Genomic DNA, 19,552 nt, shown 5'->3' on the forward strand with positions numbered 1-19,552 from the left:
GGTACAACGTGTGGCCCACTATATTATCTGGGCCCGATATTAACAAACAAGAGGTTAACATAGTTTGATGAACAGATACAGTAAATCATCATTTCTTTTTCTCTTAAAACAAGAATTATTTTTTATTTCGGGCTAGACCGATCGTCTCTCAAAAAATTTCAAGTTTTCGGGACGTATTGACGTCACCTGAAAACGAATAAACTGTTTTCTAGCCAGGGATGGGTGAGTTTAGCTCAGTATGTTTCAAAAACCAAATGCCAAGAAAGCTCCAACTTCGTAATTTATTTGTCTTTTTTTCGGAAGCGAATTTTTATCAACACATTTTCTCAAAAATGGATTCAAGATTTTTTCCAAAACCATTACTATCAATTGAAGCTTTTAATTGTGTACAACCTACTAGTATTGTATCTTTTTGATGGTGAAATTTTCTCTTCGTAAGTGAGAAACTAGACCATAATTCTCAGTACGAGTTGTAATTTTGTTAATATTGTTAATCTTTAGGTGTCAGGTATCCTGACTGTTTAGATATTGTTAAATTCTCCATAATTTGCTTAGTAAATCTAGCGACTACCAGCCGAGAAAGGGTCGAACATTCCCACCGAAGATTCACCTTAAGTTTGAAGTAGTGTACTGATTTTGGCCTAGGCCAGTGATGGCGCACCTATGACCCGCGGGTCAGACACTGACACGCGCAAGCTTTTTCACTGACCCACAATTACGAGGCCACCATTTGTTTGTTTATGCGGGTTGATTTAGATTTTCTAATTGTGTGGATAATTTATATTCTATATCTGTAATTTTTTCATCACGCATTGACACAAAAGCAATTTAAATGCTATCTATAGCCTTTAGTTTGATCATTGCTGTTCTAAAACGCAAATGACGACAAATGCTTTTGTAGTATTTGAAATAAAGCAAAAGTGTTTACAAAATATCAAATAAAATGTATAATTTTACTCATATTTTGTTTGTTAAAAAAAAATCGACAACCCAAAGCAAATAACCATATTTAGATTTTTCTTCAGATAAAACACACTTTTGTAAGGTTTTGTTCAGTTATGTTTGTAAAAAGAGACTTCCACAGCACTTGTTTCGTCCCGTTTTACCCGTTAAGCCAACTGAATTCTAAAGATGTTTAGTTTTAAAAATATTCAGTTTAAAATTTTTAAACTTAACTCTTGTGCAAATGGGCATTAGTGACCCAAGAGCTAGTACTAAAAAAAAAAAATGAACAAAATTCGACCCACGTCTCAAAAAGGTTCGCCATCCCTGGTCTAGACCAATCTGCCATTTTGCATAGTTCATCATGACTTGCTGAAGAAAGCAATACTAATACAGGAAAGATGATTTCTGTGTGGACTATTATATCAGCAACATTGCAAGGGAGGTCAATAGAATTAGCGTAAGTGGAGGGTAAAATAACTAATAGCACCACGCAAATTACCTTTTAACGGAAATCTGTTTTCCTAAAGAATGTGGTTTCGCATATATAAACAAACAAACCAAAAAAGAAGAAGGGGAGTTATTTCAGCGTGTGGAATGTTTTACAGCCCACGTCGACGCGGCGAGGAGGAGGCAGTAACGTTTGGATATGCTAAATAGTGAGCAATGTGTGTTAGGCCAGAGATAACAGGGATGATTTTGGTTGTACCGCCCCCGTCTCGGCAGTTGGGCGGATGTAATGGCTGCACTGAGATATATTTAGCTGGGGAAAGCTCCCACGTCATTCTACTGTCTATGGGGATCAACATAGTCATGGAGTGACGTAATCATGTTTAAAGATTACTGAAATTTTTAATAAAATTATTTTTTTCCCCTCAAAATCAACAACTAGAATAAAGAATATATTTTTAAAAAATTAAAAAATACAATATATTTATACAATCATTTAATTGATTGGATGACTTATTTTAAAGAGATTTGAATAAATTTTTGTTTATTCATCCTTACTTATCCATTTTTTGCACTGTTTTTTTAATTAAGGACAGATTAAGGACTCCTGCACTCTTTTTGTCCTGATATTAAATGCAGTTATTCGTCGCTTTCTACTTCTGTCAAAGTACGCAATCTTCGGTTTTAAAAGAACAAACGACTAACATGGAATTCGCACACCAGACAACTGGACAAACGATCTACTCTTACGTTACTAAACAAACTCCTCGGTTCATTAATCATTGAAAAAAATACAGTTGAAAATTTTAACAGAAATCATCGAGAACGAATTTTTTAGATATTAATGTAAAAATTTCAGTTTATTAGAGACGTTTTGAGGCTCTGGGTTAAGCATATTTATAAGAAATTTAATGCTATTTCGTTTCGAATAAGCTGATTTTTTAACTGTTCTTTAGAAGTAATCCACTAGGGGATGCAATCAGCCACTAGTTTTCCAAGTTGAAGACCCCCGATTCCTCTTCACGTTCCTCTCCTATTCCCGCCCCCTTGCTGGGTTGCGTGCAAATATTCCTGAGTAACTGTACTCCGGAATATTAAATATTATATCCGGTTAAAGGATAGAAAAGCTAAGACCTTTTTTATGGTGGAAAACGCGAATATCGTCGGAAAAGTTAAAAAATGCAAATATCTTGGACACTATCGACCACTCCTCCGCATACACCCTGTGTAGACCTATGGATTAGAGGTGTAAGGCTGGGGTACCTCTAAATATTCCAGCCTACACCGAATCCAGTCCTTACAATCTAAAATTCTGCGAAACATCACCAATGCTCCTTATTATCCCTATAATAAAATCCTGAAGAATAGCTTTCGCGTCCGATCTGACAAAAAGTAAAGTTCGCAATCAAAGATTCCACAACTCCTGTGGTTCAACAGCTTTCAAGCCTAATCTTACCCGATACTCTTCTCAGACATCTGAAGCGTCTGTGGCATCTGCACTAAATTCCAACGGCATGTTAACCACTTCGTATGTTCTTTAATTGTCATCCATGCCATTCTAGTATCGCTCTTTGAGTGAACATTAAACCTCAAAAACTATAAATCAACTATAAGTCAACGAACATCTAATCAACTATGAACATCTATTAAGAAAAAAGATCTGGGTGTTGACATAACATTACTTGCTCATGGTAAACACTCATAGTTTCAACTCTAACATTTTACAAACAGAAACACCGATGAAGATTACCTCATAAAAACTCTTACCGCCGATAACCAACGTCTATTCCTGGATTTTTTACTCATTTAACTGTTTAACTTTAGAAGTAATCCACTAGGGCAGGGGTCGGCAACCTATTTTAAGTCGAGAGCCATTTCTCCTTAAATAATTGTAATAAATTTTACCAAGAGCCGTAAGGTTGGTGTAAAAACCTCTGTAGATCATTTGTATTCACAAATTATTATTTTGCGATATTTAAATGTTTTGTATATTTATTTTCACATATTGCAAAGTAAATAAACAAATAAATAATAACTAAACGAATGAAAATGCGGCAATCTTACAATATATAATTACGTACTTTATTTTAATATAATTCTATTCAAATTTCTAACCTATCATATCTAAAATTGTTTTTGAAAAAATATCTTTACTTTGATAAATGAATTTTCATTTTTTTCAACAAAATCAAAATTTACAATTTATTTTGGACAGGCTGAAGAGCCACACAATTTGGATAAAAGAGCCGCATGCGGCTCGCGAGCCCCGGGTTGCCGACCCCTGCACTAAGGGATGCAATCAGCCACTAGTTTTCCAAGTTGAAGACCCCCGATTCCTCTTCACGTTCCTCTCCTATTCCCGCCCCCTTGCTGGGTTGCGTGCAAATATTCCTGAGTATTTGTACTCCTATACTTCCGGCAATAGACGGAAATCGGTAGATGGCATATAAAGCCATCATGAGTGCGATCAATCATGTCAATCATGAGTATGAATACTGAACTACGGGCGCAAGCATTAGTTTCAAGCCCAATTGCTATCGTTGAGAATGAATACTGAACTACGGGCGCAAGCATTAGTTCCAAGCTCAATTGCTATCGTTGAGAATGAATACTGAACTACGGGCGCAAACATTAGTTTCAAGCTCAATTGCTATCGTTGAGAATGAATACTGAACTACGGGCGCAAACATTAGTTCCAAGCTCAATTGCTATCGTTGAGAATGAATACTGAACTACGGGCGCAAACATTAGTTCCAAGCTCAATTGCTATCGTTGAGAATGAATACTGAACTACGGGCGCAAACATTAGTTCCAAGCTCAATTGCTATCGTTGAGAATGAATACTGAACTACGGGCGCAAACATTAGTTCCAAGCTCAATTGCTATCGTTGAGAATGAATACTGAACTACGGGCGCAAACATTAGTTCCAAGCTCAATTGCTATCGTTGAGAATGAATACTGAACTACGGGCGCAAACATTAGTTCCAAGCTCAATTGCTATCGTTGAGAATGAATACTGAACTACGGGCGCAAACATTAGTTTCAAGCCCAATTGCTATCGTTGAGAATGAATACTGAACTACGGGCGCAAACATTAGTTCCAAGCTCAATTGCTATCGTTGAGAATGAATACTGAACTACGGGCGCAAACATTAGTTCCAAGCTCAATTGCTATCGTTGAGAATGAATACTGAACTACGGGCGCAAACATTAGTTCCAAGCTCAATTGCTATCGTTGAGAATGAATACTGAACTACGGGCGCAAACATTAGTTCCAAGCTCAATTGCTATCGTTGAGAATGAATACTGAACTACGGGCGCAAACATTAGTTCCAAGCTCAATTGCTATCGTTGAGAATGAATACTGAACTACGGGCGCAAACATTAGTTCCAAGCACAATTGCTATCGTTGAGAATGAATACTGAACTACGGGCGCAAACATTAGTTTCAAGCCCAATTGCTATCGTTGAGAATGAATACTGAACTACGGGCGCAAACATTAGTTCCAAGCTCAATTGCTATCGTTGAGAATGAATACTGAACTACGGGCGCAAACATTAGTTCCAAGCTCAATTGCTATCGTTGAGAATGAATACTGAACTACGGGCGCAAACATTAGTTTCAAGCCCAATTGCTATCGTTGAGAATGAATACTGAACTACGGGCGCAAACATTAGTTCCAAGCTCAATTGCTATCGTTGAGAATGAATACTGAACTACGGGCGCAAGCATTAGTACCAAGCTCAATTGCTATCGTTGAGAATGAATACTGAACTACGGGCGCAAACATTAGTTTCAAGCCCAATTGCTATCGTTGAGAATGAATACTGAACTACGGGCGCAAACATTAGTTTCAAGCCCAATTGCTATCGTTGAGAATGAATACTGAACTACGGGCGCAAACATTAGTTCCAAGCTCAATTGCTATCGTTGAGAATGAATACTGAACTACGGGCGCAAACATTAGTTCCAAGCTCAATTGCTATCGTTGAGAATGAATACTGAACTACGGGCGCAAACATTAGTTCCAAGCTCAATTGCTATCGTTGAGAATGAATACTGAACTACGGGCGCAAACATTAGTTTCAAGCCCAATTGCTATCGTTGAGAATGAATACTGAACTACGGGCGCAAACATTAGTTCCAAGCTCAATTGCTATCGTTGAGAATGAATACTGAACTACGGGCGCAAACATTAGTTCCAAGCTCAATTGCTATCGTTGAGAATGAATACTGAACTACGGGCGCAAACATTAGTTTCAAGCCCAATTGCTATCGTTGAGAATGAATACTGAACTACGGGCGCAAACATTAGTTCCAAGCTCAATTGCTATCGTTGAGAATGAATACTGAACTACGGGCGCAAGCATTAGTACCAAGCTCAATTGCTATCGTTGAGAATGAATACTGAACTACGGGCGCAAACATTAGTTCCAAGCTCAATTGCTATCGTTGAGAATGAATACTGAACTACGGGCGCAAACATTAGTTCCAAGCTCAATTGCTATCGTTGAGAATGAATACTGAACTACGGGCGCAAACATTAGTTCCAAGCTCAATTGCTATCGTTGAGAATGAATACTGAACTACGGGCGCAAACATTAGTTCCAAGCTCAATTGCTATCGTTGAGAATGAATACTGAACTACGGGCGCAAACATTAGTTCCAAGCTCAATTGCTATCGTTGAGAATGAATACTGAACTACGGGCGCAAACATTAGTTCCAAGCTCAATTGCTATCGTTGAGAATGAATACTGAACTACGGGCGCAAACATTAGTTTCAAGCCCAATTGCTATCGTTGAGAATGAATACTGAACTACGGGCGCAAACATTAGTTCCAAGCTCAATTGCTATCGTTGAGAATGAATACTGAACTACGGGCGCAAGCATTAGTACCAAGCTCAATTGCTATCGTTGAGAATGAATACTGAACTACGGGCGCAAACATTAGTTCCAAGCTCAATTGCTATCGTTGAGAATGAATACTGAACTACGGGCGCAAACATTAGTTCCAAGCTCAATTGCTATCGTTGAGAATGAATACTGAACTACGGGCGCAAGCATTAGTTCCAAGCTCAATTGCTATCGTTGAGAATGAATACTGAACTACGGGCGCAAACATTAGTTCCAAGCTCAATTGCTATCGTTGAGAATGAATACTGAACTACGGGCGCAAACATTAGTTTCAAGCCCAATTGCTATCGTTGAGAATGAATACTGAACTACGGGCGCAAACATTAGTTCCAAGCTCAATTGCTATCGTTGAGAATGAATACTGAACTACGGGCGCAAGCATTAGTACCAAGCTCAATTGCTATCGTTGAGAATGAATACTGAACTACGGGCGCAAACATTAGTTCCAAGCTCAATTGCTATCGTTGAGAATGAATACTGAACTACGGGCGCAAACATTAGTTCCAAGCTCAATTGCTATCGTTGAGAATGAATACTGAACTACGGGCGCAAACATTAGTTCCAAGCTCAATTGCTATCGTTGAGAATGAATACTGAACTACGGGCGCAAACATTAGTTCCAAGCTCAATTGCTATCGTTGAGAATGAATACTGAACTACGGGCGCAAACATTAGTTCCAAGCTCAATTGCTATCGTTGAGAATGAATACTGAACTACGGGCGCAAACATTAGTACCAAGCTCAATTGCTATCGTTGAGAATGAATACTGAACTACGGGCGCAAACATTAGTTCCAAGCTCAATTGCTATCGTTGAGAATGAATACTGAACTACGGGCGCAAACATTAGTACCAAGCTCAATTGCTATCGTTGAGAATGAATACTGAACTACGGGCGCAAACATTAGTTCCAAGCTCAATTGCTATCGTTGAGAATGAATACTGAACTACGGGCGCAAACATTAGTTCCAAGCTCAATTGCTATCGTTGAGAATGAATACTGAACTACGGGCGCAAACATTAGTTCCAAGCTCAATTGCTATCGTTGAGAATGAATACTGAACTACGGGCGCAAACATTAGTTCCAAGCTCAATTGCTATCGTTGAGAATGAATACTGAACTACGGGCGCAAACATTAGTTCCAAGCTCAATTGCTATCGTTGAGAATGAATACTGAACTACGGGCGCAAACATTAGTTCCAAGCTCAATTGCTATCGTTGAGAATGAATACTGAACTACGGGCGCAAACATTAGTTCCAAGCTCAATTGCTATCGTTGAGAATGAATACTGAACTACGGGCGCAAACATTAGTTCCAAGCTCAATTGCTATCGTTGAGAATGAATACTGAACTACGGGCGCAAACATTAGTTCCAAGCTCAATTGCTATCGTTGAGAATGAATACTGAACTACGGGCGCAAACATTAGTTCCAAGCTCAATTGCTATCGTTGAGAATGAATACTGAACTACGGGCGCAAACATTAGTTCCAAGCTCAATTGCTATCGTTGAGAATGAATACTGAACTACGGGCGCAAACATTAGTTCCAAGCTCAATTGCTATCGTTGAGAATGAATACTGAACTACGGGCGCAAGCATTAGTACCAAGCTCAATTGCTCCCGATTGAGCAAGAATAATGTTTGGAGCCTAATACAATTTTGTTTTATTAAATAATAAAACAAACTTAACAATTTACTTTGACCAATCTCTGAGCATTGTTCAACTATATGTTAAACAGCGACTTATGTATTATGGCAATGGGTTCGATTCCCGGTCTAGGCCTTGGATTTTATTTAATGGTTAATCAAACGAATTTACAGTTAAATATGATCGCAAGCCGCCTCCGTCCATGACATCTAATTGTTAGTTGGACGTAAAGCCCGCCTGAAATAATGGGCAATTACTTTACTTAAACAACGACTTTAGAAAACATATATCGCGGAGAAAAAAATTTGGTTTAAAAACTAAAACTTCTCTTTATTTTCATCAAATTACGCAACAACTTTGGAATTGTTTCAGGCTTTAAAGAGAACTGAAGATGGACCCTGGTAGATTCGAAACGTCTTCATTTGCTGGATCTATGGAAACAGAGAAATTTTTTGGGTTCCTCCATTTACATTAGTGGCAGGTGAAATAAGTAGGACATAACAGTTAAATTTTATTAAACTAACTTGAATTGAACTATGAATTTAACAAAATGGAAGTGACGAGAATCAGGAAGCTTTATAAGTGTAAGTCAAATTGCTCTACACAAACCTGATGATTCAATCTCTGAAGATGAATGAAAATCTAAAAGAATCACTGTTCATTATTTTTGGTGACTGATTCGTAGTTTTAATTGGATGAAAAAATAATTGCCATTTCAGTCGAGTAAAATTTATTATGCCGAGCTTTCGACCTTGGGACTAGGTCATCTTCAGGGCTGTGGAACATATTTTGCAGTGTGTTAACAATAATTATATTACAATGAATATGTATAATGTAACGAACTTTAGAAAAAAATTCACCTAATTGACAATATACTATTTTACATCATTAGAGGGTTGGTCAGTTGGATATTAGCTCTGGTGGAGTAAAGATCGTACTCCTACTATAATTAATTTTTCTCTAAGTTCTAGTTAGTTTTGATTCATGAAAATTTACAAAGTTAAAGTTTACAAGTGTTACTTGCTTATTGGAAATTTTGTTTAAAAACTGTCGAATAGTTTTTATGTTATTAGTTTATGAATAAATCTCTATTTAGTTAAACTAGAAGCAGTGTGTGCAGTCACTACAAGTGGTGGGGATTTGTGTGTGTGTGTCGTGTATATCGACAAACATTGTGCTCGCTAATTGTATCTGTCCAGAGTTCACAAACTTATTATTTACCTTCAAACAATTTCTTATATCTGCAATATTTATATATTTCTTTTTCTGTTGAAAATTCATACAAAAATGGGAGATTCTGATAAGTTTGAAAAACTGTTTGAGCAGCTTGGATGCATAAACAACACTTTAATTTCCTTTCAACAGCAATTTAATGCATTAAAAGCGGAAAACCAAAGCTTATCGAACAATATTACTAGCTTAAAATCTGATATTAAGGCGGATATTAACACTTTGAGAAATGACCTTAAGATATTAAATGTAAAAAATGTTAAATTACATAAACAGCAGATATTATTTGATGAAAAAATCAGCCATTTAAATTCTAAAATGAGGGAATATGAACAGGTTTCTCATGCTAATAGAGTACGTCTGACAAATATACCCTGTTCTGACGAAGAAAATATTTTTTCTGTAATAAAAACTATTGGTGATTTCATTGAATGTAGTGTTACTGAGGCAGATTTTGACTTTCTTTACCGCTTAAAAGTAAATCGCTCTTTGCAATCTCCACCAATAATCATAAAATTTGTTAGAAAAGAGTTAAAAATTAAGTTTTTTAACTTATTCTGGGCTAAAAGAGAGTTGGTTAATACTAATTTATTCTCTGACAATAAAACAATCAGTCCGATGCGTATCTATATTTCTGAGGACCTGGGCCGTAAAACTTACAGATTGTTCCGCAGAGGAAAGGAGCTACAGAGAGAAGGTAAAATAAAGTCTATTTGGACTAGACAAGGAAGAATATTTATTAAGAAAGAAGAAGGATCTCAGCCTACACTTGTGAGGAATGAAGAAGTTCTGACGAAATATCGATGTGATAGTATTGTTGATCTTGGTGAATGTTCTTCGCTAGCAACTGGAGAGGATGAAACAGAAACCGATGAGTTGTTATTGTCACAAGAATCTAGGAAAGCATCAAAGAAACGCAAGATTAAAAAGATGCCGTCATTAGAGGGTTGGTGTGCTTCTGTCTTGTCTGTTCATGGACTGAGTGTGATCGGTCTGTAAGTAAAGTAAAGTAATCGCCTATTTTTTCAGGCGGGGCTTAACGTCCAACTACCAATTAGGTGTCGTGGCTGGAGGCGACTAGCAAACACACTTTACTGTAAATTTCTTTGATTAACCATTAAATAAAATCCAAGGCCTAAGAGCGTGAATCGAACCCAGTACCAACAATACATATTAGCTTAACAGGTCTCGCCTCTAACCGCTCGGCCTTCTTCGTGTGATCGGTTGTGTGATATATGTTTGGTTGTGAGGATTGGCAACACTGACTTCGGCGTAATAAAGTTTATCATGACTGAAACTGGCATTTATTTTTTTTCATCCTATTAAAAGAATCACAAAATCAGGCAAGCAATAACGAATGAATCACTAATATTAAACAGCATTGTGGTTCGAACCATGTGTTTTAAAAATGTACATGAAGTTGAACTTATAAAAGAAAACAAGTAAAAATCTTGACATTTGTTAAAACTACTTGTTAGGACCCTAATTTGGTATTGAATATAAATAGGTACACAAAAATTGAAGGTAATTTACTCAAGGTCGCTTAAAGAATATATCAAAGATGGCCACCTAGACGAGGCCAAACTTGTACACCTGTGTGGTCTCCTATTTTAGGTAGTGGCTGAGATACAAATGAGCATCATTGTAGGTAAGCCTTGTCTAAGGGGGCATACATTGCTGTCTTCTACAGAGAAATATTATCGGTGGAAGTTTAGTCTACGTTCAGCGCCACTCCTGTGCCTACTCTTCCACTTTTGAAGGTAACCGACCAGAATTAGTTGATTGAAGAGAAGCCCTCAACCTTCTTTGAATAGCCAGCTAATAGAGGTACTCCCCAATCATTCTGTATATACTTCATACAGTTACGAGTGGGATACCTCTTATAAAGGAATAATGTTTGTACACAAGCAGACAAAGCACCCTATGTGGCGGCTAGAGACAGCCAAGCGGCGTAAGACTGATGTCTACTCATCTATCTCCATGCCACTATAATCTACACAAACACCATTAGAAAGACTCCCCAACTTCACTACTACCTAAAGAGATTTTAAAGCTGTGTCGATTTGTATCACAGCAGAGACCTATAAGTTAACCATATTAACTTGTGAATAATCACTTTGTGTAAATCTTTAAAGTGTTTTGGGTCGCACCCCCTGTTGATCGCTTGCAAAACACAATCGCTTTACAAATAATCTCAGAAGTAGCTGACCAGTCGCGTACTCAAACGTCTTTTCTTTCGTTGCTCATTTTTGTTTTACTTAAAATTTAATTTTTTATCTTATTTATTGTAGAGGATCACTTTTCATTGATATCGGCTAACTGATTGTAAAATACTAGTAACTTTACCAGACAGGCGCCACGATAGCCGGGCGGTTAGAGGCGAGACCTGCAAAGCAAATATGCATTGTGGCAACCAGCAAACTGAGGGATTCCTCTGCAAGACAACCAGTTCCTACCAAAAACAAAGCTTTGGTAGCATCGACAAGAATAATTGGTGTATGCTTCTATGTGCAATTCAGCGAAATCTAATATGCATTGTGGGACTGGGTTCGATTCCCGGTCTTTAGGCCTTGGATTGTATTTATTGGTTAATAAAAGAAATTAAAAGTAAAGTATGTTTGCTAGTCGCTTCCGTCCACGACACCTAATTGGTAGTTGGACGTTAAGTCCCGCCTGAAAAAATAGGCGATTACTTTACTTTACTTACTAGTAACTCTCTATTCCTATTTTTCACTTCAACAATGGTCTGTTAACTCATCTATTCTTCATTTTATCCTCATACTTTGGAAACACAGTTCTAAAAAGACCAGATTGTAAAAATTGATGCCTCTTACGTTAAAATTAGGCCATACAAAACAAGTGGTAGATGAAATGATATTAGTGTGGTATATTTTTTAGAGACCAGACTCAAATTTAGAATTTAACCCAATAGTTTTGAAACTTAAGGAAAGTAAGCTAATTTCAGTCACGATTTTCCTAGGCAATCTTCAGTGTAGAATATATTTTTTACAGAACCAAATTACAATTTACCTACATTAATTTTATTTCAAAAAACCGTAAAGGTAAATAATTTATTATGATTTGTATTTATTTACAAAAAAAAAAATTGTAATCTCTTTCAGTAAAAATTATGTTCCACAGCCCTGAAGATGAGCTACTTCTTAGTCAGAAAGCTTGTCAAAAAAGTAACTAATATTACGGAAATTGATGATAATCTTTTTTCCCTTTGGATTAATGGATCAGTTACTGAAAAAAAACACAATTTGGTAACTTATTTACAACAAAAGGCATATAAAACTTGATCAATTAAATGAAGTTAAAACCTTACATTATTAAAAACATTTTGAGTTAAAAATTTCAAATAAACCTAGATCTGAAAATGCTTCTTAATTCAAGTACGAACAAGTAGGTACCCAACTGAATGCAGTTCTATCGGCTGCTGTCTCAGAATTTATAATAATGCTGAAGCTAAGCGAAAGAATTTTGGAGAATTATGCATAATTTTTGAAACCCAGACTATCTTAAAACTGTTCAAGCTTTTACCATCAAACGTTTTTTAATCTTGTATATTGGCTATGTGGCTATCAACATACTTATTCATACAAATTTTATTCATTGAAGAGGCTATATTCAGAAGCTCTGTTGGTGTAAATATTAGAAGAAATTCAAATTTCTGCTCCAATGAAAACCTACGTGAATCCACAAAACTAGTTCTGTACAAATATTTTCAGTAAGCATTTTGTAGAGACCTACTTATGAGGCCGTTTTGTAAAAGAGAAAGTAACGAATATCAGCGCTTTATACAAATCCTTCGAATGTCTTTCTTTGCATTGTGCCGTAAGAAAGCATTCCTTTTTTTAAAAAATAAAGACTATATCGCCAAATTTTGGACGAATGATGTAGTCCAATACTTGGTCTGCGAGGTCGCTAGATCTAACTCAGGCCAATCCTCATTTCGCATTCTATTTTTAGGGCATACATGAAGTCACAATTTTTTGCAGAAAAATCTTACTATTGTGATCAACCCCACTAACAGAAAGCTGCAGCATCTCTAAACATTCCTTATTGTGTCTTTAAGTAATTCTCCAGCGACTTTGTAATATACCTGGGTATAATTTTAAACCTAATTTGTAGAAATAAACCTTGTTAATAAAGTTTTGTTGAACGTTTTGTGTTTTAATAATGTAATTTCAGCTGTCCACCTTACTATGTGTCTTTATTTAAAAAGCATTTCAGATCAGTTTTCTTAGATATAGAAGTGCCCAGCCACGCTTTGCTGGGGCTCAAGCTGGTTGAATGGAACTATTCCGGACCATTACAAGAGTTGAGGCTATATCATTATGGGTTCGAATTGCTGCCAGAATCAAATCTAATTAGGAACGTTTTACCAGTTCCTCCTGACGCATCTAAGAAGATTTCTTCAACCCCGTTATTGTCAGTTTCCATTATTTGATCGTCAATGCGTTTTTGCTCAAGCGTTAGCCGAGGAATATTTGATTGCACACACGACAAAAGACCACCCATGTTGTGATTTGTTTCACTTCGCAATAATTCTACATCGAACGAAGCCGCAGCAGATCGATTTGGTGATGGCATTCCCAATTGATTGAGAACTTTGTTCTCGATTTCTAAGCACAAATCTTCAATCATTCACTACATTCTTTGTAGATTTTAGCCATGAAATTTATGTCATATTAAAATGTTCCTTGCGTATTCGACGGAAAATATCTTCAGCCATGTGCGATTTATACCATATTTCTCGCCATAACACTGTTGGAGATGAAGGGGAGCAGGCCGATCAATATGACTGCAAAACAATGCACGAATTTGATTTAGATGTGACGTGTTGCACCGCGTCATTAATGCATACATCCGAGTGTCGGTCGTTCTCCAATAAATCCAGAGCTTGACATGCACTGAGGAAAATAGAAAATGTAACCAAAGTAATCCCAAATAACTAAAATCCGAAAAAAAATCTTGTTTGGAACAATTTTGTGTAAAAGTATTTTATGAACTTTCAAGCAAACTTTCTAAACGAAGAGTTTAGAAATCAAATTTAATAACAATCTAGAACCATTAATTACCTTTCAAAAGATGGAAGTTACACCCACATTCAATCAAAATATTTATTTCTGCTACATTCATTTAATCTGGATCAGAAGAAATAATTGTTTTTATCTATGTTTTATTTTTCTTTTAAGATTATGTTAATTTATCTAGGATTTGGGTCAGTTCAAAAGTTAGGTTCAGAAAGAGAATTTCATTAAAGGCAAGTAGACTATTTCATCTTTTCAGCGAGTCTTGAATGTCTTTGCGGGTTGCATACCCTTATTCTGACATTCAACCTACGCGTTCATATGTCGCTAATACGCAGAGGTGCTAGCAAAATGTTTTACGACGGAAAAGAGTTTGGTTTAAGAAGTAAATGGTTTCACCTTCTTAAAGAGATATTATTTCTGAAATTACTCGTATGTTTACAAAGTAATTTAAGCAACATTATCTCTTTGGGATGTAAAATGAACATTACTTAATTGTAATACATTAATAATAAAGTATTTAAATTAACCATATGTCTTGCTAATATTCTCGGACGACTCCAAGAAAGAAATACCAAACTGAGGTACGCCGAACTATTGCTAGTCATGATATCTCAGAAAGCCAAGGAAAACTATGTGCTACCTTTATGTTGCTGAAATAATAAGAGAAGGATAATCAATTCCAGAGCTATAATCTTCTCCTACATCAGTTTTATTGGGTCCTACGGAAACTTTAAAGCAATTTGAGTTTACCTGGCAGGACACGCTAATGAGTAATAGTTATTATTGTGTGCTGCATATTTACTACAAACGTGTAATGAGATGGCAACCTGTCTGGACCGCAAGGGTTTCTATGGTACCCTAAAAGGGCCTAACAATTTTACGGCATTAAAAACAAAGTAAAGTAATTGCCTATTTTTTCAGGCGGGCTTTACGTTCTTTAGGTGTCGTGGACGGTGGCGACTACCAAACATACTTTACTGTAAATTTCTTTCATTAACCATTAAATAAAATACAAAGCCTAGACCGGGTTGTTCAAACCCAGTACCACAATACTGCTTTGTAGGTCTCGCCTCTAACCGCTCGGTTACCATGGCGCTTAATTTAAAGCAATATAAAAAGTCATAATGAGGTAGCGAACAAAGATGAACGTACAAATAGCAAGAAAACATCCGCCCAGAGACAGGCGATAAGTTGGCCTTACGCCTTACATTATTATCAGCTTAAAGGTATTGCAACTAGCTTTGAATGAAAGGCTATGGCCAGTTTCCCTAGGCTTATCGAAATATTACCAATACCATACCTAGACTTAGCTCCGTATACGAGTACATCGGTTCCCATTTTTTTCTGAGACGTCCGAGAACCTTAGAGAGAAGACGTAAGCTTAAAGTTTTCATAAACTATAATTTAATTCAAAAGTTGTTATTATTATTACTCGCATTATGTTCAGTACCCACGAGATCAGTAGACAGTTTTCGAACTATCATAGACTTCTTGATGGGCTTATGGAGTTTGAGTAAACATACGGTTCGCATGAGGCTGACAATAGAGAGCCTGAGCAGGTTTGGAATAAAGAAGAAGAAACAGAACTCACAGGTTGAGAACCTATATATCCAGTCAGTGTTAAGAGATTAGCTCTTGCTGGTGAGTTCTGCAGAATATGGAGAAGAGAATCTCGACCTTCAAGCATATCCAGGAGTTCCTCTACAAACTCTGAAGTCTTGAGAGGTGATGCGATCCTAGTATATTGTACCACAATAGATGCACAGGGCCGCATTGACTGGCCAAACGCTACATTATCTCAAGTTCAATTTCTATAGTGGAGGATTGTGTTCAGAATGCCGACAAACACATGAATTAATGTTTCCACAGTGATGTTGGAAGGTATATTTAAATTTTAGACCTGGAATCCCATAAATAATGTACTCAGTGCGCAAGTTCTTTTTTATTTATATAGTATATTAATGGAAAACGTCCATTTCATCAAATTATTTAGTCAGAATTTTAACGACAAAAACTCCTACCTCCAAGGTGGGCCAATAGGTTTGTAGAGGGGTTAATGTGTTTTTAAACTTTACCTAACCAGACTAAAATCATCAACACTCTAATCTACTTACAAGAACTAACACGACATTTTAAAAGGGACAATCACAGACAGCTGAGGGAACTTCAATATAACTTTTTGGTTTTGAGTTCCCAATCAAATAGGCTGTTGTTTCAAAATAGCGAGTGTCACGATGTGCTTAACAAGAGAATCTTGAATATTTGAATAATAATATATTTATATTACTTTAGGTATAGGATTAAGTTTAGTATGGTCGAATAATGAAATCTGACAAGATTAATAGAAAAGTTCATTAAATATCATTGAAAGTAGGAAATAGCTATAATTAAAACTGTCCGGTAGGAAAATTAGTGTCATTAAAATGTTATTGCTGATTATATTAATAAATTAAAAATATCATGAATCTGATTTGAATGTTAGCACAGGTAGTGTAATACAAAATGGTCAACCCTCTCGAAATGATTAATGAAACAATAACAGTAATTACCTTCAGTCAGTTTTATTCATAATTGTTTTTTTTATTCGAATACATAAACATTTAAGCTAAGAATGGCAAGGAAAGTATGTTAGCTATAAAAAGTTAGTTTTAAACGCCTTTTGCAATGTGATAAAATTACTAGATTAAACATGATTACAAATTAAGGAGCTAGCATTGATAACTAATTTATGTTAAGTGAAATTAGTTGATGAAAAGTAATTATCATTAAATAAGCTTTTATAGGAACTATTTTTGGAATAGTTTTCTACAAAGTTTACAACAGTCTTGTATGTTGTAAGTTATTTAAGTTTTAACAAATTTGATTGCCATACTAGAAGGAAACCCTTGAAATCAACAATCAAAACTAAAAATTCTGTAAAAAACATAGAATGAAATGAAAGACAACTTCAAAAAGAAATCAGAATTGTTTCAGTCAACAAGTAAATTGAAATTTTTAGTTAAAGAACTCCTAATACAACTTTTAAAAGGTAAAAAGTGGGAAACACAAGGTTTTTTAAAAAAACAATATTCTTCAGACGTTTCTCTTAAATCGAATACTGTCTGGGCACAATTAAATAACCTGGGATTTCATATTTCATATGCTAAAAAAACTATATAATTTCAATTTTGCTGCTTAATGATCGAATAATTAAAATGTTGATTTAAATTACATGAAAGGGAATGGATTGGCTAGGTGGTTAGCCCACTGGATTCCTTTGTGGAAATCACGGGTTACAAATCTGGCTGCTGGATTTTGGGATTTTTTGTTGTCTAGGAGCTTTTACAGCTCAGTGTCCAGGTGATAGACAATGATATAACAATGTTCAGAGGCTGACTGTGTATTGAAAAAAAGCTCTGGTCGCAAATGACTTCAGACATTAATGCGCCTTAACTACAAGATAAATGTATTAAGTACTTGAAAAAAATCTGTCTCTAAGTGGACTGATTGTGCTTTAAATTTTGTGTAGTATTAGTATTTAGGGTCATCAAACTAGAAGCTTCAGACATTACCGAAATGTATATTAAAAACCACAAAACTTTAAGCGAATTAATATTTCTGAATATATTTAATGAATTATCACCCAGTAAAAGACTCCATTGGCAAGTGCAGTGTGAAATAGAAGCTTTGAAAGTGGAAACCAAACTTTACAATTGTGAGAAAGCAACTTCTGAAAAATGGATGAAAATACGAAATCTGTCAGTGATAAGAAAAGCAAGAGTGATACAAAAATCTTATCCAACACTGCGGACCAAACTACATTTTGAATAAAAAAGTTTACTTCGACAGTTTACTTCGTTCTAAATTTACTTTGATAGTTTTTATTTTATTAGATAATTAAAAATTGTCCTTTTTGGGTACCACAGAGAAATTGAGGTATTTCTGAGCTGATTATCTGAAGAGTCAACAGCCCATAAGACAAATGTACTCAAAATCTACTCTTGCGGTAACCATCAACAATTTTACGACTTCAACAAAAAAAATCTATTCAACAAATCTCTCTACGAATGGACTCACTAAATGAGCGAAAGACGTTTTTAATGTTACAACTAATTTGTAAATAAGTTCACGTAATTTGTAAGCACTTAACAGTAACAGCAGACTGACCAAGAACGACACCCCTGGCTTTATTAAGATAAAGATAGAGAACTATTTACCTGCTCCAGCCACGTGTATCTTTCTCATCCACGGATAGATCACTCGATCTCCGGACTCGGAGCTTTCATCGATTGTAAGAGGTGAACTGTTGTCATCCATAAGAAGTAATTCATCCTCGTCCAACGTATCATGGTCCGAATCATCAGGTCCTTGTAGATGTTGTCCCTGGCCAGGTGAAGAAGATTTTGGACTGTCCTCATGTGTTTGAGGTGGGCATGGCGCTTGTAACAACGTCGGAGGCGGTGGCGGTTGGCCATCAGCTGTGGTTGATAGTCCGTGAACATCCTGGCTTGGTAATGGATAATACTGATAATTAGAACTATACTGATGATGGCCGAGATACTGATGCTGCTGTGAGGCGGCATGATGAGGTTGTGCTGAGGCATGATGGTGCTGTGTAGGCTGTTGTTGACCATATGCAGATGGACCATAATTGGGGGCGGCTCCATTTGGCGGTGCCGTTGCCGTTGGATGGTGTACATGATGATGATGGTGATGATGATGCCCGAAGAAATCCGACGTAATATAGTTGCTTTGAGAATATTCCTCTGTCGGCGGAAATTTTGGATCTACCAGGACGGCCTGGTGGTGGTACGAGGGGCTGTTCATCAGGAACGAGCTCATCGCGGCAGTTACATGTCCGGGCTAACTGAACACCGAACGGCCTCGCCTCTCAGCCACGCCTCCATAGCTCTCTCCTAGATCCCCACCACTCGGCTGGTAGGCCAATCAGAATGGCAGACGCCACACCACCATGATGGATCGAGCCTTCCCCCTCTATTGCTCGGAGACAGCCAAACTCCCACCACCTACCACATCACCAGGCGGCCGCAGTTGTTTAGCTCCCGCTCTAGATTAAGGCGATGATACCACCTCCATGGAACGATTGTTTTCCACTGTGCGGCTCACTTGTACACCTACTCACCACTCTATGTCTCCACACAGACACACACACTCACAAAACACTCCCAATTGAAACTCCCAACGCTACCCCCTTGGCCCCGCTCTATTTGGTATACACTCTTAAGTTCTATATCTGTGGTCGATACAAGTTAGCAAATCTCCAGTCGCACGAAAATTGTTAAAATAAACTTATACTTGGGACATTACCGATACTAAATTTAGAC

At 36.8% G+C, this 19,552-nt stretch overlaps 1 protein-coding gene across 1 annotated transcript in view; it reads right to left on the reverse strand.

Moving 5' to 3' along the window:
• Dfd (homeotic protein deformed) overlaps window positions 1-19,300 on the reverse strand; it is a 48,463-nt gene extending 29,163 nt beyond the window's left edge. Inside the window, exon 1 of the mRNA XM_074124416.1 lies at window positions 18,425-19,300. Coding sequence (XP_073980517.1) covers window positions 18,425-19,049 — 625 coding nt within the window. The 5' untranslated portion in view covers window positions 19,050-19,300. The remainder of the gene's footprint in view (window positions 1-18,424) is intronic.
• Between the last annotated feature and the right edge of the window lie 252 nt (window positions 19,301-19,552).

Source organism: Rhodnius prolixus, unplaced genomic scaffold, assembly GCF_049639745.1.
Source record: "Rhodnius prolixus isolate KJV_2025 unplaced genomic scaffold, Rpr scaffold_3, whole genome shotgun sequence".
In the NCBI taxonomy this organism is placed as follows: Eukaryota; Metazoa; Arthropoda; class Insecta; order Hemiptera; family Reduviidae; genus Rhodnius; species Rhodnius prolixus.